This window comes from Arvicola amphibius, chromosome 13 (assembly GCF_903992535.2).
Source record: "Arvicola amphibius chromosome 13, mArvAmp1.2, whole genome shotgun sequence".
NCBI classification, from domain to species: domain Eukaryota; kingdom Metazoa; phylum Chordata; class Mammalia; order Rodentia; family Cricetidae; genus Arvicola; species Arvicola amphibius.
The window spans coordinates 64,669,553-64,695,218 of record NC_052059.1 but is presented as its reverse complement, the minus strand read 5'-3'; the positions used below and the strand labels follow the sequence as shown (position 1 = coordinate 64,695,218).

At 38.8% G+C, this 25,666-nt stretch overlaps 1 protein-coding gene across 1 annotated transcript in view; it reads left to right on the top strand.

Moving 5' to 3' along the window:
• The window catches only part of Ktn1 (kinectin 1), an 88,939-nt gene that overhangs the window by 60,064 nt on the left and 3,209 nt on the right, over nucleotides 1–25,666 (top strand). Inside the window, exons 30-42 of the mRNA XM_038310686.1 lie at nucleotides 243–311; nucleotides 2,090–2,124; nucleotides 4,333–4,423; nucleotides 6,617–6,703; nucleotides 9,783–9,872; nucleotides 15,669–15,749; nucleotides 16,306–16,395; nucleotides 16,522–16,614; nucleotides 17,746–17,817; nucleotides 18,051–18,134; nucleotides 18,294–18,377; nucleotides 22,777–22,860; nucleotides 24,985–25,080. Coding sequence (XP_038166614.1) covers nucleotides 243–311; nucleotides 2,090–2,124; nucleotides 4,333–4,423; nucleotides 6,617–6,703; nucleotides 9,783–9,872; nucleotides 15,669–15,749; nucleotides 16,306–16,395; nucleotides 16,522–16,614; nucleotides 17,746–17,817; nucleotides 18,051–18,134; nucleotides 18,294–18,377; nucleotides 22,777–22,860; nucleotides 24,985–25,080 — 1,056 coding nt within the window. The remainder of the gene's footprint in view (nucleotides 1–242; nucleotides 312–2,089; nucleotides 2,125–4,332; nucleotides 4,424–6,616; nucleotides 6,704–9,782; nucleotides 9,873–15,668; nucleotides 15,750–16,305; nucleotides 16,396–16,521; nucleotides 16,615–17,745; nucleotides 17,818–18,050; nucleotides 18,135–18,293; nucleotides 18,378–22,776; nucleotides 22,861–24,984; nucleotides 25,081–25,666) is intronic.

The following is a 25,666-nucleotide window of genomic DNA, read 5'->3' as shown; positions in this document are numbered from 1 at the left end:
CTAGCTCTTGTAGACCAGGCTGGCCTCGAACTCGCAGAGATCCTCCTGCCTCTGCCGCCCGAGTGCTGGGATTAAAAGCATGTGCCAACACTGCCCGGCTAGTAGTGCTTTTTAATTTGGCCTTTTCCATCTTTTTAAAATTGTTACTGTTTTGGAGTTTTCCTAGACTGTATGACATTTTAAAAACTTATAGAAAAATAAAAATCTCTATCTAGGTATTCATATTTAATTTTTGTTTATAGGAGGTACAAGATGAAAATAAATTATTTAAATCCCAAGTTGAACAGCTTAATCAACAGAATCACCAACAGGTAGGGATTATTCTACGTTTCACCTTTTCCTATATTGGTAGCTGTTTCCAATTACTCTTGTTGTTTTTACATGTTCACAGAGAGTAAAAGTAATGTTACTATCAGTGTTCCAGCTTGATTATATACATACACATGTGTGCTCTGATCAGTGTTCCAAGTCTATTGTATATGCATGTGTGCGGGAGTGTACTTTGAATAGTGTTCTAGCTCTATTATATACAGATGTGTATGTGTGTGTTCTGATCAGTGTTCCAGTTCTATTATATTCATGTGTGTACTTGTGTGCTCTGATCAGTGTTCCAACTCCATAATAATGTACACATGTATATATATGCTCTGGTCAGTGTTCCAGCTCCATTATATGTGTGTATGCGCTGATCAGTGTTCCAGCTCTGTTATATACGTGTGTGTGTGTGTGTGCTCTGATTAGTGTTCTAGCCTTGCTGTATACGTTTGTGTGCATATGTGATCATTGCTTTAACTCCATTATAATATATATGTGTGCATATATGCTTTGATTAGTGGTCCAACTCTGTTATATACATATATATGTATGCATGTTTGCTCTAATCAGTGTTATAGCTCTATTATAATATACACACGTGTGTGCTCTGACCAATTACGGTTCTATTATTTATATATGTATATGTATATATATGTATATATACATATATATATTATACACATGTGTGTGCCCTGATCAGTCACAGCTCTATTATATATATATGTATATATATAATACACATATATGTGTGTCCTGACCAGTTATAGCTCATATATATATATATATATATACACACACACATACATACGTGTGTGTGCTAATTAATGTTACAGCTCTTATATAATATAAACACGTGTGTGTGTGTCTGTGTGTGTATGCATTGATTAGTTCCATTATACAGTTCCATTATAATATACACATGTGTGTATGTATACTCTGGTCAGTGTTCCAGCTCTATTATACTCATGTGTATGCTCTGATTAGTGTTCCAACTCTTGTTATATACACATATGCTCATGTGCCTGCATATGCTCCAATCCTACAGAATGCTTTTCTTAGGAAGTCAGCTAATGTCTAGGCCGAGGTGTGTTGAAATCTGAGTGCACGTCTATCTTTTCTCCTTAAACGAAACATCAATAATTGGAAAGAAACTGACAGATATATAAGATAGATGTTACGAGTAATGGGCTAGCATTAATATGCCCTTAATATATAATACTGTTTGGTAAGAATAAACATAAGGTATTTTAAGAAGATATATATGATGTGCACACTTGTGTTTGGCATTTTGGAGCTTGAACCTAGAGGCCTTGTGCATGCCAGGCATGTGCACCACCACTGAGAACGTCCTAAGCCTTCCTCATGTGTGCCACCCATTGTTCTCGGAACATGCATGGGTAGATCAGAGACAGTCCGAGTCCCTGTTGACAAACTGGGGCCGAGTTTGAGAAGACTAGTCAGCATACTGTGTTTCCTTCACATGTTATATAAAGTCACTTTTTTAATGGATGTGAGAAAAATCAGCTTTTTAAATTTTTTGTTGTTGTTGATTTTATTTAGTTTTAGGAGCCAGTATGAAAAGTAGCTTGGTCCTATACAAAGTAAACCCTTTATGGAATGATAATGAAAATTGAACATAACACTCAGTACACCTTATAAGTTTGTATATGCTTTTATTAAAACCTCTTGATTGGGATGCTGGCATAATAGAGTATTTAATTTTGTTATGTTCTAGAAAGCTTTATTTTGAACCAATATTTAATTCTTTTAATAGGCATCTTTTCCCTCTCAGGAAGAATTACAAACCGTGTAAGTAATGCATTTATTCAAAGTTTGGTGTGTTATACAGTTAAATGCTGAATTTTTCTTACCTTTAGACAAGGAATTTAATGTAATTTCATGATTGTCTAAATGCTCTGGACTTCTGGCTTGTGGACAGTTATGCCTTTCTATCTAAAGCACCTTTTGAGGCATGTATTCCTTCCAGTTTTGTGGAGGAAGGTGTTTGTGCTTGTTTTCTTACTCTTGTCTTCTGTAGACATTCAGAGAACTCAGGTGGGGCGGAGCTGCACTCCGCAGGATTTCCTCAGGTCAGCGCAGCCCTTAGCTCTTCTGCTTGTTCTTCCTTGGCCCACTCTGGACCCATGGTGCAGACTCTGGATTTGTATGAAACTCAAGAGTTGTTAGAGTGGTTGCAGTTCTCTTTGAAAGAGGCTTGTTTGTTTGTTTGTTGTTTTTAAGATACTGAAACACTCTTTCTTATTACTCTTTGATTTATCTAAGAGGCTAATAATTGAAAGTCATGTTTCAAACATGCTTACAGTATGTTTGAAAATGCTAAATATGAACCATTTTAAGTATATCAATAAATGATAATAGTCTAAATGTTTTCCCATCTTGACTTATTTGCAAAGTTGCCCATTTAGTAGGCTAGTTGTTAGTTGTTTAACTGAGCCCTGAGTTCAACTGTATGCAGGAAAGAGCCTGCAGACATTTTCTCTAATGAGCTGATAGTATTTTGGGCTTCAGGAACCATAGCAAGTCCAGTTTCATGTTGTTTCTCTGTTTTGTGTACACATGGGTTTTATTCTTGTTTATATGTATGTGTGTTTGCCTGCTTGTCTGTGTTTCATGGAGGTCAGAAGAGGATATTGGATTCCCTGAAACCTCAGAGTGGCTGTGAGTGGCCGATGTGGGTGCTGGGACTGAAGCTGTGTCCTCAGCATAAGCAGCACGTGCTCTTAACCACTACCTGTCACTCTAGCCCCTATTTTAGTTTTCAAAACATTTCTAAACTGTGGAAGTGGGATACTGACAGTGGTGCACACCTGTAATCCCAGCTATTGGCATGATGAGGCAGGTGGATTACTTGAGCAGTGAGTGTTGGACCGACCTTGGCAACATAGTTAGATTTTGTCTTAGCTCTTCCTCCCTTCTCCCCCCAAAAAACCCACCCCTAAACCAAAACCAATAGTATTACTTTATTAGTCAGACTTGTTACTGCGACCAAGATACTTGATAGTCCATCATCCTTAGCTCTACTGATGCTGGGCTAAAGTGGGAGAAGAGGATGTTAAGAACCCCACCTCAGAGGATCTGGACTGGGAACAAGGTAAACTTTTCAGTGGCCCCTGCTAATGATACTCTTTTCCCATATGGGTCTAACAGACCCTTTCAAAATAGCACCACTACGTGGGGCCAAACTCCCATCACATGAGTCTTTTTGAGGAAGTAACTTCATGTCCAAAGTATAACAAACAGCTTTTAAGCTCTAGGACCAAGTTGGTTGTTGGTCAATACTTTAGTCTTAAGAAAGTTGTTTGTAATTAGATATTCTGCTGCAGTATAACACAAGTAAATTCTGAAATTTTGTCTTTGTTTTTGCATTTCTGGGAAATAACTAAGGCAGGACCAGGAGAAAAACAAGCAAAATCAAAACCATGAATCCTTAGATTGGGTAAAAATAACAATAGATACCGGGTTACTTGTTGTTGGTTTAATGAGATAATTAGTCATAACTGATTTCATTGCCTTAAAATAAAATGCTTTTAAAGACTCTGTTGTCTCAAACTCACCCCCAGCCCCCATTAAGACCTTTCTACAGCTCAGGCTGGTGTTCAGTTCAGTGTGAGTAACCTTGAGCTTCCAGTCTCCCTGGCTCCGCTACCCAAGTGCTGGTATTGCAGGTGCTGCACAGTCACACATGTGGGTCATTTGTGGGATTGAACCCAGGGCCTTATGCGTGCTTGGTGCAAGCCCTCTGCTGCCTGGGGAGCTACATCTTTAGTCCCAAAAATCAGTTTTAAAATTAAGAATTCATAGGATTGGTTCTTTATTTTATTTAGATCAGTAACTGATCTAAAATTACATTTTTCACAGTATTACCTGCTTTTCTTTTGTATTAAAAATATTGAAATGTAGGTATCTGAATGGTATTATTGTTTATCTAATATGTAAGTTGTGTTATTGTTTATTTTAGATGTTGTTTATCTAAAATATATTCACATTCTGATTTAGAATTTCAGAAAAGGAAAAAGAATTAACTGATCTTCGCAATGAGTTAGATTCTTTGAAGAATGCTGTTGAACATCAGAGGAAGAAAAACAATGTAAGCCACTATTCATGAACAACAGACTTTTCCATTATAGAGCATTAGTGTTGAAACAGGACGGAAATTTTTTTGTGTGTGTCTTTTTTTTTTAAGATTTCTTGATCTTTGTGTAAAAACCCTTTTGGTTTCTTCCTGTCTTTGGGGATGTTACTAGAGCAATCATTTTATTGGAAAGCAATTTTAGTAGTAAAATGATGGATTTTAATACCAAAAAATACCAGTATGGAGCTTTAAAAAAAAAAAAACCCAAATATGGTTGATTTTTTTTTTTTGTATTAAAACATTTGTTTAGAAAAATAAATCTTTCAAACTTGTTATTTTAAAAACAAAGACATTTCCTTTTACTTAAACAAGGTTAAGTTTTTGTTGTTAATTTTGAGTCTGATAGACTAAAAGAATTATTAGTTCAGTCTTTGTAATTCAGCTTGCAAAGCCTACCTTGACTGCTCTTTTTATTTCGAGTGAGAGGCAGTGAAAATACTGGTAATTAAGTTTGCTAGTGATCTCAGAACTGAATGTATGTCTACTAAAACGGGAATGACTACAAAAAAAAAAAGAAAATAAAAGAAGTGCTTGGTGATGGTGGTGCACGCCTTTAAACCCAGCACTCGGGAGGCAGAGGCAGGCGGATCTCTGTGAGTTCGAGGCCAGCCTGATCTGCAAGAGCTAGTTCCAGGACAGCCGCCAAAACTACAGAGAAACCCTGTCTTGAAAAACCAAACAACAAAACAACAACAACAAAATGGAATGAGTAGTTCTTTCCGATCATAAGTCGTGGTGCCTTTACTGCGCAGACAAGTCCCCTCTTCCCAAAGGCAGCAGCTTGTAGCTGCGAGTGCTCCTGCTGGAGAAGTGTTTCACGCGAGAACATGCTTGCTGATTGTAAGCAGGGTCAGGATGTTATTAGATGATAGGATAATATCGATAATAAATGTATTTTTTAATGTAAGTTAAATCTTTCAAAGTTTGTGTTGAATTGCTAACAAGTTGACATTTTCTTGTACCCTAAGTTTGTCAAAATTAGGTATGTGACTGCTCTTTGTGTGTTATGTAATGTTAATCATTAACAGCATTACTTAGCCACAAAATTTGGCATGAATGTTCCACTATATTTCTAACATTGTAACTGCTTTATTGCTGGGGTTCTGAGATAAGGAGGACACAGTAATGGAGTTTAGTTTATTTACCATTGCAACAGCAGCTCTGCAGGTCTGGATTTCAAACCTGTGGAATTCCCAGGGCCGCGGAGGCCAGCAGGGTGCAGCATCAGCCCGCTCCAGTTCCGCCCCTCATTTGTTCCATACATTGGCAAGATTTGTTAACTTTCAGCTGTAGTTTCCCATCTATAAAATGGGAATAAAAATCTCATAAATTATTATAAGGATTAATGAGAATTTGTTGACTGCTAAATATGCAGTATTTGGCATCTAAACTTGCAATAAATGATAATTGTTGGCTTTTAATTTTTGTTTATTACTAATTCTGAAGATGAATTATAACATATCATTTTTATTTGTGTTTGCTAAGGAAATGCTTTCTTTCAGAGCTTGCGTTTAAATGGCCTCTGTGTCTCCTTAATGGAATGTGTTTTATCATTTCTCTGCCTCATTTACTTCAGTCATTTACTTTACTAGTACAGTTGTGTTTGATTGCATGTGGGGTCATGTTCGACCATGCCAAGATACAGAACACAGAGGGTTACTTTGCCATTCCTAGGAAGACTGGAAATGTACCAGTTTTATTTAAAATAGTGTTAGAGGAAAAAAGTGTTATGCGGCAGTGTAAAGTCCTGTGGGTGATGTTGGACTTCATTTTCAAATTACAGAAGTATTTTGCAGAACTGTGTATTTGCTCTGTCCTTAGCTCTAATGCCTGAACTTGAAGTCATGACTGTAATTGTGGTTGGTGTGTTTACCTTCAAATGCTTTCTTCTTTGTCACATTTGCACAGTTAATTGTTCTTAAAAACTGGCGTATTTGGTGTCGCATACTAAAACATGAGAAGTGGGCATCTTTATTTTCTCATTCAAACTTCTAAACATTACTTTTGTTTTAGCTAATATACACATTTTTCCATTGAAATAATTTTGCAGTAACAAGCATTTAAATGCAGTGCAAAATATTGATGAAATTAAAGGAGAAATCTTTCAATAATGGATAAACTGAAATCATTCTTTCTAAAAATGATTAGGAGCTTCGGGAGAAAAACTGGGAAGCAATGGAAGCATTGGCATCAACTGAAAAAATGCTGCAGGACAAAGTGAACAAGACTTCCAAGGTTGTAATTAACTCCCAGACACGCCGTGCACAGAGAGAGTCTGCAGCTTGTCTAGATCAGAGCAGGGCTTCCTTTCACTGCACTTTAAACATAGTCTCTCCTTGTTGTCCACATTTGTCATCGTCACCATCTCTGCTTTTCATCTGTCTGCTCCTTGAGAACTTACTTCTGCCAGTCTGGTCTGTTGGGCGACCTTGTTGGTGTTTTGGTGAGCACAGCTGTAAGCGGTAGAGTCCAGACTCCTGCTGTGTGTGCAGACCCTTCCTCCTTCCTTGTCAGATGCTGTGTGCCACTGGTATAGTTAAGAGAACTTTGATGAAGTCCCTCAATCAGAGAAGTTGATGTGAATTAATGGAACAGATTTAGAAACCTGTGGTGCATAGTAAAGTGGGGTGTCTGAGCATACCAGGAGGATTCAGGCAAGGTAGGAAGCTGCAAAATCTTAAATAGTACAGAAAAAGTTCCAATTCCAAGTATTTTACTGGGGATGAGTCCTCAGAAGAGAGAGACTTAAAACTCTCTCTTTTGAAGTGGCTGGGCAGTTGTGGCCCACATGTCCTGTGAAGTATGGAATATTAGTATGAATGGAGAATTCTCTTGATGAGTATATAAAATAAATACTTCCAACAAAAATGTTCCCTTCATTTTCAAAACAACAAAGGACATTCTTCTTGAGCCTTGTCTGTCCACTAGGGAGAAGCATCCTAGTAGTGGAGTGATAGACAGTGGACAACTCAGTATGAGTGCAACATGAATATTGAATTTTGAAGCCAGGTTAATTAATGCCCCATATGATCGCATGTTTCCACATTCTGAAAGTGTTTGTGTGCCAAGGTAATCTATTGTGTTTTAATTACAAAGTCTTTTGGATATTTGAAACAATTTCTTAGTAGCAGCACAATTTTATGATTTGCTAATTTTATGTATTTATGTCCTTTAGTGCAGCAGATTTATGCTTACTGTGGCACTTAACCTGGTGAAAATTTTCATTCAGTTTTAGGTTGAGAGAGTTGGCAGCTATTACTGCCACAGGGTGAGGCTCTAGCCACACAGATGCAGTTTAATTGTGAAGGGTTCCTGTTGTGCAGTCACCTGTCACAAAGGGGACTTTGTAGTATGGGCTTTTCACTATTTAGAGCTAATGTGTTTTTCATGCATTTCCTGCACAAGGCATTGCTGCATCTTCTGATGCACAAAGGGAACTCCAGTATGTGCATGGTGGCTTGATGCTAATGATTTATGGGGAACAGACTCCAGTCTTTCCTTAACAGAATTGAGAATCCTTTCATGGAATGGATGTAAAATGATGTTGATTTATTGATTTACTAAGTGCCACACATTGTGATGTGACTACATAAAGCACCTTTAGTGTTTTTAGGTGCTAGAAATAAAATCAAAATGAAGGATAGCTTACTGTTCTTAGATGTTTATTTATTTATTTTGAAGCAGACTTTCTTTGTGTAGCTGTGGCTGTAAATGTTTAGTTTCATTAACTAGAATTTTCTTTTTTCTTTTCTCTCTCTCTCTCTCTCTCTCTCTCTCTCTCTCTCTCTCTCTCTCTCTCTCTCTCTCTCTCTCTCTCTCTCTCTCTCTCTCTCTCTCTCTCTCTCTTCTTTGATTGGGTCTCAGTATGAAGTCCATGCTGGCCTGACACTTGAGATCCTTCTGCTTCAGCTTCCCAGGTCTGGGATTGCAGGCAAACTCTATCATACCAGCTTCTGGAGTTTTATTTAGTTATTGAGCTACCATACCTAGCCTAGAGTTACTTTTATAGTAATAAATACTTGTTAGAAACTGTAAATGACAGACTTGCATATTCTGATCAGTGGAGGTTCTAAAGAAATAATTCAGTTTCTAAAATTAGATCCTTTTCAAGCATTGAATGGAAATTGCTATTTACAACCATATTTATATCAAATGAAAACTTTGTAACTAAAACAGTCTCTGTAGAATAGTTTGCGTGGCGGCTGTTGATTACAAGCTAATCTTCCTCTGTGGTTCAGGATGCTTCTATTTCATGTTACCTGTAGTCAGATGAGATCAGTCACCTTAATATCTCTGAAATAGCAATTGTTTTCTTTAATTGCTATTTCATATACTTTACTTTGTGCAGTTAGGTATATACGTACAAGTTTTTGGACTTTTCTAAATTATTGAAAATACTTGGTAAAACAGCTATTCTAGAACATTACTACTAATCTTTAATAGTACGGCACCTTTTAGTGTGCATAGAATATGAAATTTCTAGTTTCTGTTGTAATAATTTAGGTTAACATTTTCTTAAATTGTCTTAAGTCAGTGACAGATTTCAAAGAGCTGAGAGATGGTTGAGGTGCTGCTTGCTCCCCTCTTGTCATTTCCTGGACTCCAGTAGTATGTGGAATGATTTTGTTGGCTTTGGTGTACATTTTTATAGGTTTATAGTGTCTTTTTCTGTTTGTTTGCTTTTGAATCTTACAGAAATAGTTTGAACATTAGATTTGAAGAGATATGTGTGTGTGTGATCAGATTGTTTCCCTAATTTTGACAAACCATGATTCTGAGTTTATAATTGGAGTAAGAGTAAGAAATCAAGAAATTTAGATTAAACATTAGTAATAGTTGAAATTACTAATTTCTTATCAATGTTTCTAATTAGCCCCCCCCCACTCTTATTCCCATCACAGGACAGTGTCACAGCTCTTCAGTGACCTTCACTGGTCGCTAAGCCTCATTCATTTCTCCCCGTGCGTTTGTCGTGGTGAAGTCATCTGTGGGGTTTAGTGGATAGGAAGGGCTGTGTGTGAGGTGTTCCTGGAGGGGCAGAGTACTTGATTTCTAATACCACAGACAATCCATATTGTCAGTTACTGCTTTGGCTTGATTTGATTAACTCAAGGTATTATTTAATATTTAGGATGTTTTAGAGATTCTGCAGTATGTTTTACTTCCTTAAAATGACAAATTATATTTTCAACATTAAAGTAAGATTTAAAAATTGACTTTTTTCTTCATTAGAGTTTCAAAGGTCATAGCTTCCCCCACCCCCTTGCAAAATTTTATAACCATGTAAGTTTGACCTGGTATGTCTTCTCTTTAGGAAAGGCAACAACATGTGGAAGCTGTTGAGTTAGAGGCCAAAGAACTTCTCCAAAGATTATTTCCAATGGTGTCTGTCCCTTCTAATTTGGTAAGACGAATCTGTTGCTTTTTCATATTTAACGTTGATGATGGAGGAGTTGTCACCAGCAGCGCTTCATTCTGAATTTGATGTTAGTGTGCTGAGCTGCTCAGTGTCCCCTGACTTCAGTTGTGTCAAGTGTGCTTCTAAGTAACTCGGCTCAAAGCTCATCTGTCTGTGCCTAAAACTTTTGTTGTATTTTATCAAATTGAATGGCTTTAGATGTGTTTGGAAAAGAGTTTTTTTTTTTTTTTTTCTGAATGGAAAACAAAACCAGCAATAAAGTGACTACTTCTTAGTTTTAACAGCTGTCCTTTAATGTATTCCACCCTACGACCATGGTTTTCATCTATTCCTCACTCCAGGTGTGAGGTTGAACATGGCTCTAGTAGGATAGGAAAGTAGCTTGCTCAGACAGCAGCAAGTATTTGAGGGCAGAGAAGATCAGGGAATGTCCCTGAAGTTGCTAAAATGGTGAGATAGGCCTTCTTAAATTTTTAATAAAAAAAAGTGTAGGCAATGGGATAACAGTCCCAGGACAGACTCACTTTGGGAGTCACTGTGCACGCTCGTGTTAATACACGAGTGACTTTAGACTTCCCATTATCAGTAGTTCTCAGCCTTCCCGTTGCTGTGTCGCCCTTCAGTAAATACATACAGTTCCTAGTGCTATGGTGTCCCAGCCATAAAATTATTTCCTTGTTACTTCATAACTATAATTTTGCTACTGCTATGAATTGTAATGTAAATATTTTTTGAGATAAAGATTTGGCTGAGAGCTTGTGACTTACATGTTGAGAATATATGGGTTGTTACATTTTCTTACTAAGGCATTCTCATCTTGTTTCCTCTGTGTCTGGCAGGTGACTGACTCTACACCTTTCTTCCCAGAATTCTCTTAGTCTGCTCACCCCACCTATATTTTCTGTCTGACTATTGGCCAGTACTCGGGACACAGTGTACAAGAGCATTATCCCACATCATTTCCCCTTTTTTTCTGTTCAAAACAAGAACTCTGAATCTAATCTCCTTTGTTTAGCTTTGTTTTCCTGACCATTATCCATAACAACTTGTAACCAAACTTGAAACAAAGACAAACATCCATAATCCATTTTTTTTTTTTTTGAGAATGTGCGTGTAGTTTTCTAGACTACTTCCTGCTGATTGGGGGCACTGATATTCTTATGGGGACCCAAAGGAAGTTTAGGATTTATGATCAAGTCCTGACTGGAGTATTCTGTGAGGTTGGATCATCTCAGTCAGCAGTATTGAGGCTGTTCTGGGTGTAGAACTCCAAGGAAACTGCAACAGAGGTGCTCTGGAACATTGGATCACCTGGGTCATCTGCTCCTATCAGATTTCTCAGGGGATCTTCCTTGATCAAACCTGATTTTTCTTAACCCAGAATGAATCCACAGCCTCCCATTTCCTATAGAAACAAAAGCAAAACCTCTTCTCCAAAGTAACATATCTTTTGACTTAAATTTTGAAGTCAAGGTATTTTCAAAATATATAGGTTGTATTAATCCAGCAGCATTTATAATCATATGTCTTTTAGCAGATGTTGCTCCTTCCTCAGCAGTCAAACAATTAAAAAACAACATCATAACATAGAGTATCCCAATTCTCAGTGTATTTTCCATCTTTACGTGGCTTTTTCTTTTTATTCCATTTCTTTTATTTTTTAATTGTTTTGGTTTTTTGAGACAGGGTTTCTCTGTGTATCTTTGGCTGTCCAGGAACTCATGCTGTAGACCAGGCTGGTTTCAGACTCACAGAGATCTGCCTGCTTCTGCCTCCCAAGTCCTGGAATTAAAGCCATGTGTCACCACACCCAACTACTTTATTTCTTTTTAGAATACTTTCTCTGTCCTTTTATTTTTCTCTCCCAAACCTACATATATGTAAACTGTTGAGAGGTATTTTTCATCTTAATCTATCTTTACTGCATATTTCTATCTTCTTCTGACCACATGAGTCTTTAATCTGCTAAGCAATAAGTTAGGATTAAAGCTGCCTCTTTGGTGACTAGATTCACCCCACTCCTTACCTTTTTGAAAGTCTAGCTTCATGGTGGAGGTTCTGGTAGGAGCCACATTTATTGCCACAACTCTATGGAATTTCTAGTTCCATGCCATCACCAAGAAGAATGCTGCTTCATATGGTTCATAAACACCATTTAAGTGTGGTGGTAGGGCCTCTTAGAAGAGCTGCCATGTGAATTTTGCTAATGCTGAATCAGGAAGGCTTTGAGGAGCCATGCCTCTACTTGCTGCTAGTAAACAGAGGCTATTGGAGTAAAGATGGTTACGAAGAAACTGCTTGACTCTGTTCTTGTTTGTCTAGAATCCTTTTTTTAAAGCTTTCTCAGGCTTTATGTGGAAATTCTTGCTAAATGTTTGGGTGCCTTTTGTAGCATAAAATTTATGTCCCTCCTGGTCCCATAGTTGTCAGGTCCTAAAGAAACAAACAAAGGATTATATTAACTATAAACTGTTTGGCCTGTTAGCTCAGGCTTATTATTAACTAGCTCTTACAACTTTAATTAACCCATAATTCTTGGCTATGTTTAGCATGTGGTTTGGTACCTTTTCTCAGTAAGGCATTCTCATCTTGCTTCCTCTGCGTCTGGCTGGTGACTGACTCTCTGCCTTTCCTCTTTCCAGAATTCTTCTGGTCTGGTTGTCCTACCTATAGTTCCTATCTGGCTTCTGGCCAATCAGAATTTTATTAAACCAATATGAGAGACAAATCTTTACATTGTACAAGAGCATTATTCCACAGCAGAGAACCTCTGTGTTAGATCACTCAGAAGGAGCTCAAGTATCAGAGCGTTTTTATCAGCAAATATTTTAACACATAATCCTAAGAGATGAGAATTATTTTATTTAAAAAAATGAATATTAATTTTACATATTTAGTCATTTCCCTAATTTCCATATCCATTGCTCATGCCAATTAAATAATAAGATATAAAATATAGAACTCAAATAAAATAACATCTGATTGGTGTTTTTGGCTGGCTGATTCCCTGCAATTGTACTGCTTTCACCTTTTTCATTTTTAGCTTGGAAGTGTCCTGTTACAGTTTCTGGTAGTTTGGATTTAGCTGACTGAAAGTCCAGTGCTAGTGTGTCCTCTGTCCTTTGTATAACTCATAAACTGGCACCCATTAGAGGCTTATCTGATTCAGTATTTCAAGGTGGGTAGTGGGAACTGAGGTCTGTAACATCTGCTTGCCTGGTTTAATGGAGCTTCCTCAGGCTGTGATGGCCTTTGGTAGCTGTTGTGCCTTGTGCTGTAGCAAGATGGTCCTCATTTATTGCATACAGTTAGAGCTTCCTCTAGGTGGGTGAGTAGTAGAACGTTAGCTGCTTTCTCTCTTTAGGGTCTATGTACATTCACCCTACTGTTAATTCATGTAAGGAGGGAAGATTCCTGTTTTCCTCTGTAGCTGTGGGGAGGGTGCACAGAACTGAAAAAAGGTCTTTTATTAGACAGATCACCTAGGGGAAGGGGCTGTTTATACATTCCATAGCCTTTTCTTCTGTGGCCATAATCTGCTTTGTTTCTACTTTATGTTTTATTAGTGGATTTACTTATTTGACAACATTTCATGAGCCAAGAATGCTGAAGATCTGTAATTTCTATTCTTTAAAGATTGTAGACATACTTTTTTTTCTAATTAAAAAGATACTTATGTATATTGGTGTTTTACCTGCATGTGTATCTGTATGAGGGTACTGTGCACCTTGGAACTGGAGTTACAGACAGCTGTGAGCTGCCATATGGGTCCTGGGAATTGAACCCAGCCAGGTCTTCTGGTAGAACAACCAGTGCTCTTAGCCACTGAGCCGTCTCTCCAGCCCCCAGAGTTTTTCTTTTAATATTAACAGACTTATTGTTTGTTCTGCTACTACTTGCTCGCGGGTTTGGGGATATGGTCTTCACACATGCAGCTCAGGCTGGCCTTGATTCCTGATCCTTCTGTCTCTGAATCCTGACCTGGGATTATAATCATGCCTGGTTAAATTCATCTTAATGACATTATTATTGATCTTCAATAAGTAAATCTAAGTCACCATCAGACATTACGATATTCTTTGTGTTTTGTTCACATTCTTGTTAAAAGTCGAAACTTGCTTCATGTTGTCTGTATTTTAAAATATATTAAACTTTTCATGTGCTAGTTAAAAGAGTTTTGTGTTCTAGGTTTTTAAAAGAACTACTTAATTTAGCCAGACATGGTGGCTCACACGTCTAATTCCAGGAAGGAGAGGTAGGCCATCCTAGTCTATATGACAGACTAGCCAGGACTGGATACATGAGAAAACAAAAACAGAATTACCATAAACCTCATTATTATTAGGATAAATTAGCATAACTAGAGTTTTTTTTTTTTTTAATTGCTTGCTATTGCCACTGTATAAAATAGATCCAGATAGGGAACTGTTTCATTTTGTTTTAATTTATGTTGGAGTCCAGTTTGCTACTGTACACTGTTGTGGTTTGAACTTTATTGTGAGAATGCCATTCTTTTAAATGGATAGAGGCTTTTGACAGTGACAGACCATGAGAGCACTGCAGCGTGGGGTGATGCCAGCAGCACTCACCTTTCTTGTGTAGTCCTGTAGAATGCCCCTTTTCAGCTACAGAAAGAGTTAATAAACATTTTATCCGTTTCCTTTATCAATTAAACTAAACCAAAAATGTAAGAAGAACCTTGATTTTACAATATTAGACACTTGTTATCACAGTTTAAAGTTCTGTTAATAAGCTTCAGAAATTTATAATTTTTTCTAAAGTTTCAGATAATGGCTAAAACAATAATAAATGTATTTTCTTTACTTGACTTATGAACAGAAACCAATTTTTTGTTGGTGTTAAATAAACGTGTGTGTATCATCCCCATTATGATTTAAAATGTGCTTCTAATGCATGTTTTGTTTTTTAATTTGAAGGTGAACTTTGGAGTACCTTCAAAGAATCTGAAATCCTCTGAACAGAACCCCTTCCGTTAGACTTTGTATTTTTGAATTCTACTTCATTTTAAGAATTGTTTCACCTGGAAAAGTTTTTGAAAAGCTGCTCATTCTCGATTTTGAGTTTTTTAGAGATTAAGCTTGGCAGCTTTTTGCTCATGCGTATGTCTCGGGACAATAGAGCATGAGTTCTGAGCTGAGGTCTGTTGCCATCACTTCCAAAATTCAGTGTGAAGAACTTGTTGTGGATAACAAGCATTTCATTTTACAGTAATGTGTGTGTATTTAATTTTTAGTGAACATTAAATTATTTATTTACTTATTTATTGCTGGCCATGGTGGCATTTGTCTTTAATCCTAGCACTTGGGAGGCAGAGGCAGGAGAATTCTTTGTGAGTTCAAGCTTAGCTAGGCAACGTATTGAGGCCCTGTTTCAATTTTTTTTCTTTCCCTCCTTCCCTTTTTCCCTCCCTCCCTCTCTCCTTTGTTATAGTTTCCCTATATAGCCTAGGTTGGCTTGAAACTCAAAAGTATCCCCAGGTTGGCCTTGAACTCAGTATTTTCCTGTTCATGTTTTCTAGGCTGTGTAGCTATAGGCATGCAGCATCATTTGGCTTTTAGTGTTTTTTGTTATTGTTGATGTTTATTTTAAAAAACTGGATTATGTTCAATCTGTGAAAGTTATACCCTTCTCTGATATATGTATAATGACTATGTAGCTTTCTTTTATAATGGTCTGATTTGGTGCTTTTAGATGCTTGAATATTTCTTTTAATAATCAGACTTTTTTGGAAATTGATGACCTGGACCTTTCTCCCCACAGAGTTACAGTGAATGGTTACGTGGCTTTGAAAAGAAGGCAAAGGCAAGTGTGGCTGGGACGTCGGATGCGGAGACGGTCAAGGTCAGTTCAGGAGATAGACAGGCTGCGAGGTGAAGCGGTCAGACCTTGTTCTCACTGACGCTGGGGTGATGAACGGATATGTTATTAGTTGGGTGGTGAAAAGAATGTGGTTCCTTCAGTTTTAATACCAAATGTTTAATTACTGTTATTTCTTCTTAGTTTAATTTTGAAAGTAAAGATCAGCTGAGATACGTAGCCAGTCTCACTGGCTTCTGAAGCACCCCAGACAACTTCAGCCGCACTCAGACACTGGCTTCCTTCTTACCCTTGACCACAGAGAGTGCAGGACTAGGCAGCAGGAGTAAAATCTCCTTCTTCCTGTGTGGCATAAGCATTGTAGTGTTTATTTATGGGCCTCCTTAGTTGTTCCCATGTGTATAAAGAGGACATCCTGCCTGTAAATGTCACAGATGGACTTCATGTGCCCAAAAGGTCATCAGCGTGCATTGCTGCTTAGGAAGGTTGAAATGTAATATTACGTCCGATTATTATGTCATCAGATACTGAAGCTAATACACAGTGTGGCCCTCCCGGCTGTCATTGTTTTTCTCTGCAGGTTTTGGAGCACAGGTTGAAGGAAGCTGATGAGATGCACACACTGCTGCAGCTGGAGTGTGAAAAGTACAAGTCTGTCCTTGCGGAGACGGTAGGGGTGACTTGAATTACATTTTGATTTTATGTTTAAGTCGTTGATGTATTTCTCCTGGCCTATGTGATTTTACCTTGACACTAGATTATGAATTTTTCAGACTAATTCTGCTTTTGTCTACAGGAAGGGATCTTACAGAAGCTGCAGCGAAGTGTGGAACAAGAAGAAAGTAAATGGAAGGTTAAAGCTGACGAGTCACGGAGGACGATTAAGCAGGTATTTAAGGATGAGCTTAGAGCAGCTGTGCTGAGCAGTGGGGTCCCCACTAGTGTCCTCTGGGAGCTGTGATGTATCAGCTGCGCCCTCCACCATGGTGGGGTAGGGATTGTGTGAAGGAGCCCTGGCTGATTCCGATTCTTCTTTGTGAAAACCACTCACCGGAGTGACAACGGGCGGGGTAGCAGGCACAGTGCCTTGAAAGTGATGGTACCGCGTATGACAACAAAGCCAAGAAGCCCGGATTCAGAGTTAGTCTTCAAACAGTGCTCTGTCCATAGCGCGTTGCATTTAAGAAAAGACTAAGTCATTCTTCTGTTCGTGCTTTGTGTTTTCCTTGGCAGTCTTACCTTTTCTGCCATTTTCACGGGTGTGGTGAAAAAACAAATGCGTGAGGTACCTTGCATGTGCAAGCTGCAGGCAGGCTGTAGGCTGTTCTCTGTAGCTTTGGAGCCTGTGCTGGAACCAGCCTGGTCTACAGAGGGAATTCCAGGAAGCTCCAGAGCTACAGAAAACCCTGTCTTGAAAAACCAAAACATACCTTTGGAGATTACATATAGCGATTAGCTATTAATGTTAACAAAATTAAGTGATTCTAGCTGGGTCGTAATACAGGATCATGTACATAGGTAGGCTCTGAGCATTATTGAAATGAAGTTACATGTGAGTGAGGCTCTTATTTTTAAGAACCTTAATTGACAGTTCAGTATGGGGTGCATTTTGAAACCTCTAAGTGGGGTTGGCAAAAGGTTCGTAGGTAAAGGCAGCTGCCAAACCTGACAACCTGCTTCCATCCCCAGGACCCCACATGGAAGGAGAGAACTGATTCCTGCAAGTTGTCCTCTGACCTCAGATGCACAGTGCCTTATATTGCCCCTCCCCCAAATAAAATAAGTAAAAATTTAAAAAGCAAAACTTAAAAAAAAAAAAAAAAAAAAAACTCTTAAGCTGAATTTCCACCCTGTGATCTAGGATAGAAGTAATTATGGCCCAAACATTTGTAGGTCATACCATGTCCCAGTTCAGAATATGGACACCCATGTGGGAGTGGGAGCCTGTGCAGTCCACTCTTCTGGTGAGAGTGGGGTGCCTCTGTCCCCAGTGGCTCTCTTACGCTGTCTCATGTTTCAGATGCAATCCTCCTTTACGTCCTCAGAGCAAGAGCTGGAGCGACTAAGAAGAGAAAACCAAGATATGGAAAATGTATGTTATTTGATAGTTATACTTGTAACCTGTGAGCCCATTTTTATCACTTTGGGTTGCCCAACTATCTGTTTTAAGGCTACTTTTATATCTAATGATATAATTATGTTTTTATTCTCTTGAGTAGTTTGAGTTAATGCAGTTTTAAATTCCTCAGTATTCTAACCTCCCATTATGGGAAAAATCATGGAAGGAAAATTTAAATGTATTGACTTCCTTGTTTTGTGTGACAGCTGAGAAGAGAACGAGAACACCTGGAAATGGAGCTAGAGAAGGCAGAGGTTGAACGGTCAACTTATGTGACAGAAGTCAGAGAGGTATGTGTGACAGAAGTTCTTTAAAGTTGTTTTTCAATTCAAATTAAGTAGAGACATAGTGTTTTATTTCCCTTTAAGTTGTGTGTAGAAGAGCTTCCAGGTAGCTACCAAGTATGGGTCGTCATGGCGATCAATCTTAAACTTTAAACTTCATTGCAGCTGAAAGATCTGTTGACTGAGTTGCAGAGAAAGCTTGATGACTCATATTCTGAAGCAGTGAGGCAGAATGAGGAGCTTGACTTGGTAAGCAGCCGGCCTCCCCTGAGCGCCGGTGCGCTCTGGAGACACGCGTGCTGGGCGATGACCCCACCAGACTCCTCCTGGCTAACACCTTCAGCTTGGCACTTCTGTTCAGTGGGAGCCAGTCTTCCTCTTCTGATGTCTCTGAAGATGGTTCTTCTTTTCTTAGCTCCTAATAATGGCATGTTTGGCTTTCAACTATATTTTAAAGTTCCCTGCCTTTTCTATTCTAATTTCTCAAACAATGTGCTACTTTTTGGTGAATAAAGAAACAAAAGATTGGAGGAGTAGCAAGGATTATTTTCTCGAACTGTCACAGGTAACTAGGCTTCCTAAGTGTCTGACCTGTAGGAAGCTTGTGAAAGTTTACAGATATGTGTTCTTCATTCAAGGGAGTGACCCCACCTAAGCATCTAACTAGTCATTTTAAAAGTAAATTTCAGAACGTTTAAAAGTAATTTATTTGTTCTTTCTGTTTGTTCTTTTGAGACAGGGTCTATTTATTACATAGACTGATCTCAGACTCACAGTAATCCTTCTGTCTCAGTCTTTTAGCTGGGATTACAGATATGAGCCAGTATTCATTATCAATATATTTCCTCCACATAATAACCTAAGATGACTGACTGACCCCCCCCCCTTCTTCCTTTCTTTTTCCTTCTTGTGGTTCTAGGAATTGAACCTAGGACCTCATGCATAATAATCAGGCATTCTATCTCTGAAGTATATCCTCAGCCCCTCCCCCCTTTTTATTTTGATAAAGGGTCTTGCTAAATTGTCTGAGGTAGCTGAGAGATTTTAAAAGTCCAGGTCATCTCAGCCTCCCAAGAGTGGGGACTGTGCTACCAGGCCTAGCTGAAGCTAAATGTTTTAAGACATGAAGTTCTTTGCATTACCTTCTGTCAAACTAAGGAAACTACACTATTACTAGACAGACTCTTCAAATCTGTGAAAGTCTTGGGTAGTGCAAGCCACTTTGAAAACTAAGAAACCACAGAGACAGACACCTCAAGGTGACTAAGAACAGCTGGACTGTCACCTCAAGATTTCTCTGCAATGCTGGGGAATCCATCTTGGCCTACAGGCCTAGAATATCTGACAGACTTTTCTGTGAAGCAGGAATTTTGAAGGACTATCACACCATGTTTTGCCAAAGTTCAGCAGCTACATTCCTGTGTGTCCTGCAGAATGTCTGGCAGACTTTTCTATGAAACAGGAGTTTTCAAGGACTGACCTACCTTATCTTGGCAAAGCTCCAAAGTCTTTTTCCTTTGTATACTGATTTTACAGTTTGTACAGCATACTGTCAGCAGTCAGGACAAGTGCAGTTTCTTGCCCAAATGGCTAGCCTTGCCACATTGAAAGCAAACTCCATGTGGAGTTTGATGCCTACCATCTTCTCTGGAGTAAATTGGTGCTACCATGAGCAGACCTTGTCATGAAAAGCCTCATTTTAACCAAACATTTTGAAAACATACCTGATATGACTACAAGTTATAGATGGCTAACTACTAACCTGGAGTTTTTTATTATCCTAAATAGTTTGTAATAATAACTCTCAGTGACTAGAAATTTACATTACATTGTTAAATGAGCTGCATAGGTACAATGTCTTAAATAAGACTTGAAATGTATTTGCAATCTGTTCTAACAAAAATAACTTTTTAAAAAAACTTTATTTCATGCGCATTGGTATAATGATGTCAGATTTTCTGGAACTGGAGTTACAGATAGCTGCTAGCCACCATGTGGGTGCTGGGAATTGAACCCGGGTCCTCTGGAGGAGCAGTCAGTGCTCTTAACCACTGAGCCATCTTACCAGCCCCCCCCAAATAACTTTAAATTTGTATTAATGTACCAAAATCTTTATCGATGTAAGGTATTTGAGACTAATGGGTGTTCAAAAGTAGATTCAGCAATCCACCCTTTTATCCCATCATAACTATATCATCTATATTTTATCCCCATCATATCTATATCATATCTATATTTTATCCCCATCATGTCTATATCATATCTATATTTTATCCCCCATCATATCTATATCATAACCCCCCTTTTGTAGTTGGAAGTCTTTTCTCTGTTGCATTAGATCCACTAGACCGGTTTCTGCCCACCAGTCCCCACAGCCACTTATGAAATAATCATTTGGAGGCTTAATATAATTGTTTGATCAATGGCTCAGGCTTCTTACTGGCTAACTCTACATATAAATAAACTAATTTCTAATTATCTATATATTGCCATGTTCCCCATGGCTTACCAGTAATGTTCTGGTGTCTTAGTCCTCTGGCCACTGCTGGTGTCTCCCCGACTATGCCTTCTTTCTCCCTGTCTCTCTCTTGGATTTCCTGCCTAGCTGTATTCTGCCCTTCTATATATAGGCCAGAGCAGCTTCTTTGTTAATCAATATAATAAACATTCACAGCACATGAGGACCTCCCACGTCACTTCTCTTCAGCAAGAGCTCCCTGAATCGCTTTTTTCAGCTTTTTTTTTTGATTGACCATGACCAATAATAATTTGAAATCAGTCCCACTAAACCATGACAAATATCCATAACCCACCGAATGACCAAAAACCACCTACCCCATCTCTTGGGAATATGGGCATTGTTTTCTCTGGACTAGTTCCTGTTTTCTGGGGGTTCTGAAATCTTTGGGGGACCCTGAGAAAACTAAGATAATGTTTATGTCTTGGCTAAAATAGTCTGTGAGGCTGGACCATCTCAGCCAGCAGTCTTGAAGTTCTTCTGTATTCAGAACTCTGGGGAGCCCTCAACAGAGGCATTCTAAGAGGCTGGATCACCTTAGTCACCTGTTCTCATTGATGTCTGCCCCCTTGACCTTAAAACATACCTGACATGAATTTTCAAGGGTACCATACGTATGCACATTAACACAAGTATGGACTGTGCAGTGTGCAGAAGAAAGGTAAAGGTGATTTTTCTATGTCTGAGTAGGTAGAATACATGTCACCTGTCTTGCAGTTTAAGCTTTATTTCTCTTAGTCTGTAGCTAATATTTTCAGAGGGTCTTCCCTAATCAAATCTGATCCTTACCAACCTTCAATGAATCCACACGCTTTTGTTTTCTGTAGAAACAAAGGTTTAGCCTCTTCTCCAATGTAAATATTTTTTTGAATTCCAGTTTGAAGTAAAGACATTTTAAAAATATACAGGCTACTTTAATTTAGTAGTTTATATATTCCAGTGCTCTCAGCAGCTGTTGTTTACACATTGGCAATCAGAAAATCTAAAGTCAGTACAACACCATCCAGGATCCAGATTCTGTGTATTTTTCATCTTTATGTGGTTTAGCCTTTTTATATTTTATCATTTTCTTAAAAGCTTTTATTATATATAAACTATTTTTTGCTTTGACTGTCTATACCCATTTACTTTATTAAGCCTATACACATTTTAAATACACTGTAACCTGTTTAGAGGTTTTTTTTTCCCCTGTCTTAGCCTGCTTTTATCTGTAACTTTTTCTGTTTGCACAAGCAAAATCTTAAACCACTGTGCAGCTTAGCTCTTGGTACGGTGCCCATAGGCAGTGACTGGGAGATGCAGACAGTGGCTAGGGGACATGTCTCCCTACCATGGCCTGAATGAGAGATTGCAGAACTAGGAAGCTGCATTTGGCTCTGTTTTTGTGTTGGAACCTCTTTAGGTTTCATGTGAAAATGCATGCCTTCGTGTTGGATGCTATTTCTAGTGGGACTTTTTGTAGCGGCTCCCTGTATGGCACAGAGACTTATTAACTAGGAAAGCTTGGCCTATAGTTCAGGCTTGTTTATAGCTAGCCTTCGCAATTTAAGTTAGCCAATTTCTACTAATCTACGTCCTGTCGTGTGGCTTGTGTGTTACCTCTCTTGCTACATGTCCTGCTTCTTCTGCATCTGGCTGGTAACTCCACCCTGCTTTTTCCCAGTGTCCTCTGTGCCCTGGAAATCCTACCTAGCTGTTGGCCATTCAGCTCTGTATTAAACCACTCTGAGGGACACATCTTCACAGTGTACAGAAAGGTTATTTCACAGCAGACTTTTTAAAGAACTTGAGATTAAAGGAGTGTTTTAAAGCCAATTGAAAATTTCCTATTCTCCTTTTAGTTTGGAATAATTTCAATAAGTGTGATCAGTAACTCTCTTCAGAGGCATTTTCCTAGCCTCTGGCTGTGGTTTGGGGTTGATGGTTTCTACACTAAACTCTAGTTCACTCTGTAGCTTCTCTTAGGTTCTGCTCTGCAGATGGGACCTCTGCTGCCAGTTCTGTGCTTTTGGTCGGCTCTTAGCTAATCCACTTGGCGGAAAGGCTGTTAAGAGCTCATTCTGTATTCATGCTTCCTAAGCAAATTAGTATGCAAATTAAGTTAATTATTCTGTTCCTGTGTTTCTGCAGTTGAAGACACAACTAAATGAAACACGCGCAAAACTTCAGAATGAGCAAAGCGAGAGGAGGAAGGTGGCTGATGATTTGCATAAGGTGAGACGCTGCCTGGCCAGAAAACTGTCCCCGCCTGTGCTGTGAACGCCTCCTGAGCAGACGCTGGAAAACTGCTCTTGTCCTTTTGGGTCCTTAGAAGTGTAGGCTTCTGGTGCGTGGGGAAAAAACTTTCACAGTTAAAGTTTTTACTTTTGTTTCTTTAGCTTTGAAAAATACCTTAAAATTACTATTTGATGTGTATAACTGTTTTGTTGGCATGTACATCTGCTTATCACATGGGTACTTGGTACCCCTGGAGACCGGAAGAGTGCCTTGGGCCCCTGTAACTGGATTGCACATGGCTGTGAGCTTCATGTCAGTGCTGTAAACTAGACTCAGGATCTCTGGAAGAGCAGCCCCTGCTCCTAGTTGCTGAGCCACCTCTCCAGCCCTCCAAAGTTCTAAAATAAGATTTGCCATTGTCTTTTACAAAGTACATTTGTTTGCTTATGAAGAAGAAGTGTACACATCTGTAGTTTCAGAAGTTTGTTCCTTTCAGTCAGTTCTTTGTGCCAGCATTTGCTTTTCCTTCCATTTTCTCCTGAGACAGGGCCTCAATATGTAGCCGAGGCTACTCAATATGTAGTCAGGGCTTGAACTCAGGGACTGCTGGATTGCAGGTGTGTGCCACCATGTCAAACACAAATGTTTTTCTTATTCTCATACTCAAATTGAGGATTTTTGGGTTGTTTCTTGCTCTTCATTTGGTTCCAGGTGATTTGTCACTCTGATATGTGTAGTTGTCCTTACATGTAAGCTTTAAAACAAAGATGGCGAGAACTATGCTGATATTTATGGGAGATTGTATATATTTCAGAAAAATTGCCTGTGTCACTTTCTTGAAATTGCAGAATCAAGTATTTGCACAACTTAAATTTTGATACCTGCACCAATTACTGGGAACTGCTAAACATTTAAATATTAATATGCCAACAGATCTTTTAAAAGTTTCTCATTTACGTATCATGCCATATCATTAAGTTTTTGTTTTTCAAACTTAATGCTTATTGTTATTAATACAGGACTAAGAATTGAGAAATACTTGAAATATTTCAGATTACTTAAATGCAGATGAATTGTTAACTGGTAATTCAGGAAGTTTGTGTTAAAGTGCAAACTCTGTTTTGTTTTGCTCTGAGATAGGGTCTACTATGTAGCCTTGGTTGGTCTGTAACTCTCCGTGTAGACCAACTGCCTCCTGAGCTAGGATTAAAGGTGTGTGCCACCGTGCCCAGAGAAAGTACAAACTCTTAATTTAATTTGGTCTGTTAAATTTTATGTTTGGCCTATGAATCAAAATATAAAAGATACAGTTTTAACCTGGCAGTGCAGTTTCTCGGACAGCACTTTCAGGATATAAAGCAGGTCTTAAAGACGTAGACAGGCCGTGGTACGTGTGATGGCGAATGGCGAGGTCAGGTGGTGGCTGCCGGCCTCTGCCCCGTGGGCACGCCATGGCACGCATGGAACTGGAATGCACATCGATATTATGGACTGAAAGAGTTAACAAAACACTTTGGAAAACCTACAGTGGAAAACGTGGAGACCATTCACGGGACGTTTTCTGTTAGTTTTCTCTAAATGTGTTTTATGTTCAAAGAAGGATTCAGACTAGGAGTCAACAAACTCAGTTTAGGATTAGCGGTCTTCCTGTGATATTCTTACTTGTTTCGTTTGAAAGTGAAGACTGGAAACACTAGAGACACGGAACTCCAGGTGTGGTGGCACACGGACATGATCCAGCTACTTGGGCAGCGGGCTAGAGCGTCCTCAGTTCAGCATGAGCCTTGTCCGAGCTATCAGGCTATCACAGACTTAATTAAAACATAAAACTTATTCTTAAATGTGAGCTGTAGAAAGCAGATAGTGGGTTGGATTTGGCAGACTTATAATCTAGATTAAACCTAAATATCAGTGTTTTGATTTCTTTATACAGTTCCTGTATTTGAATTATTGAAAGTGTGAATATATGGTTTTTTTTAGCTTGTTGGAGACATAGCTATTTTCATTTTTGTGAGAAAAGGTTTACATTGCACACTGTGAGGAGTTTTAATTTTGTACAATACACATTGGGTTCTTTGTTCTGTGTGTTCTGATGTCTATGTTCCCTGTTGTTTGTTACAGGCTCAGCAGTCACTGAACTTTATCCACTCGAAAATCTCACTGAAAGCTGCAGGAGACAATGCCGTGATCGGAAACAGTGCTGTCTCTCCAGAAGTGGTGTGTATTTCCTGTAGCCCCAGCTTTCTAGGCCAGTTGCCCTGTGGATGTTTTGAAGAACAGACATGTGCAAGACCAGTCTTTGGCTCCAAGCTGTGCTTCCATGTTTGGACAGGGACAGACTCAGGGATCAAATGTTTCTTATTAACACCCTATGTAGCCTAGGGGAAACGCCCTAGTTGCTCTGCTTCAATAAAAGACAATGGCAGTACTGCCTGTCCTAGGGTTGTCAGAGGGCACAACCTCGAAGAGAGGGCAGCTCTGGCATCCAGTCAGAGCCCGGTGTGTGGCCTTGTGCTTAGAGCTGTTGGAGGCATGTGGCTTTTCTTTTGTGGACAGGTGGCTTTTCTTTTTTCTTTTTTTTAACATATTTTTTTTGTCTTCTGAAAAGAAAAAATACATTATTTCCAGTATACACATATATATAGATTTTCCTGTTCTGTGCCAGATAGCGTGTGCCACTAATCAGCAAGCAATTTTCTGTCAATTTTTACTGCTGCTAATTTTTTAAATAAATGTTCATTTCCACATTAATATTTTTTAAAATATCATCTCGTTTTTGGTTGCACTTTTTTTTCTTTGTGTT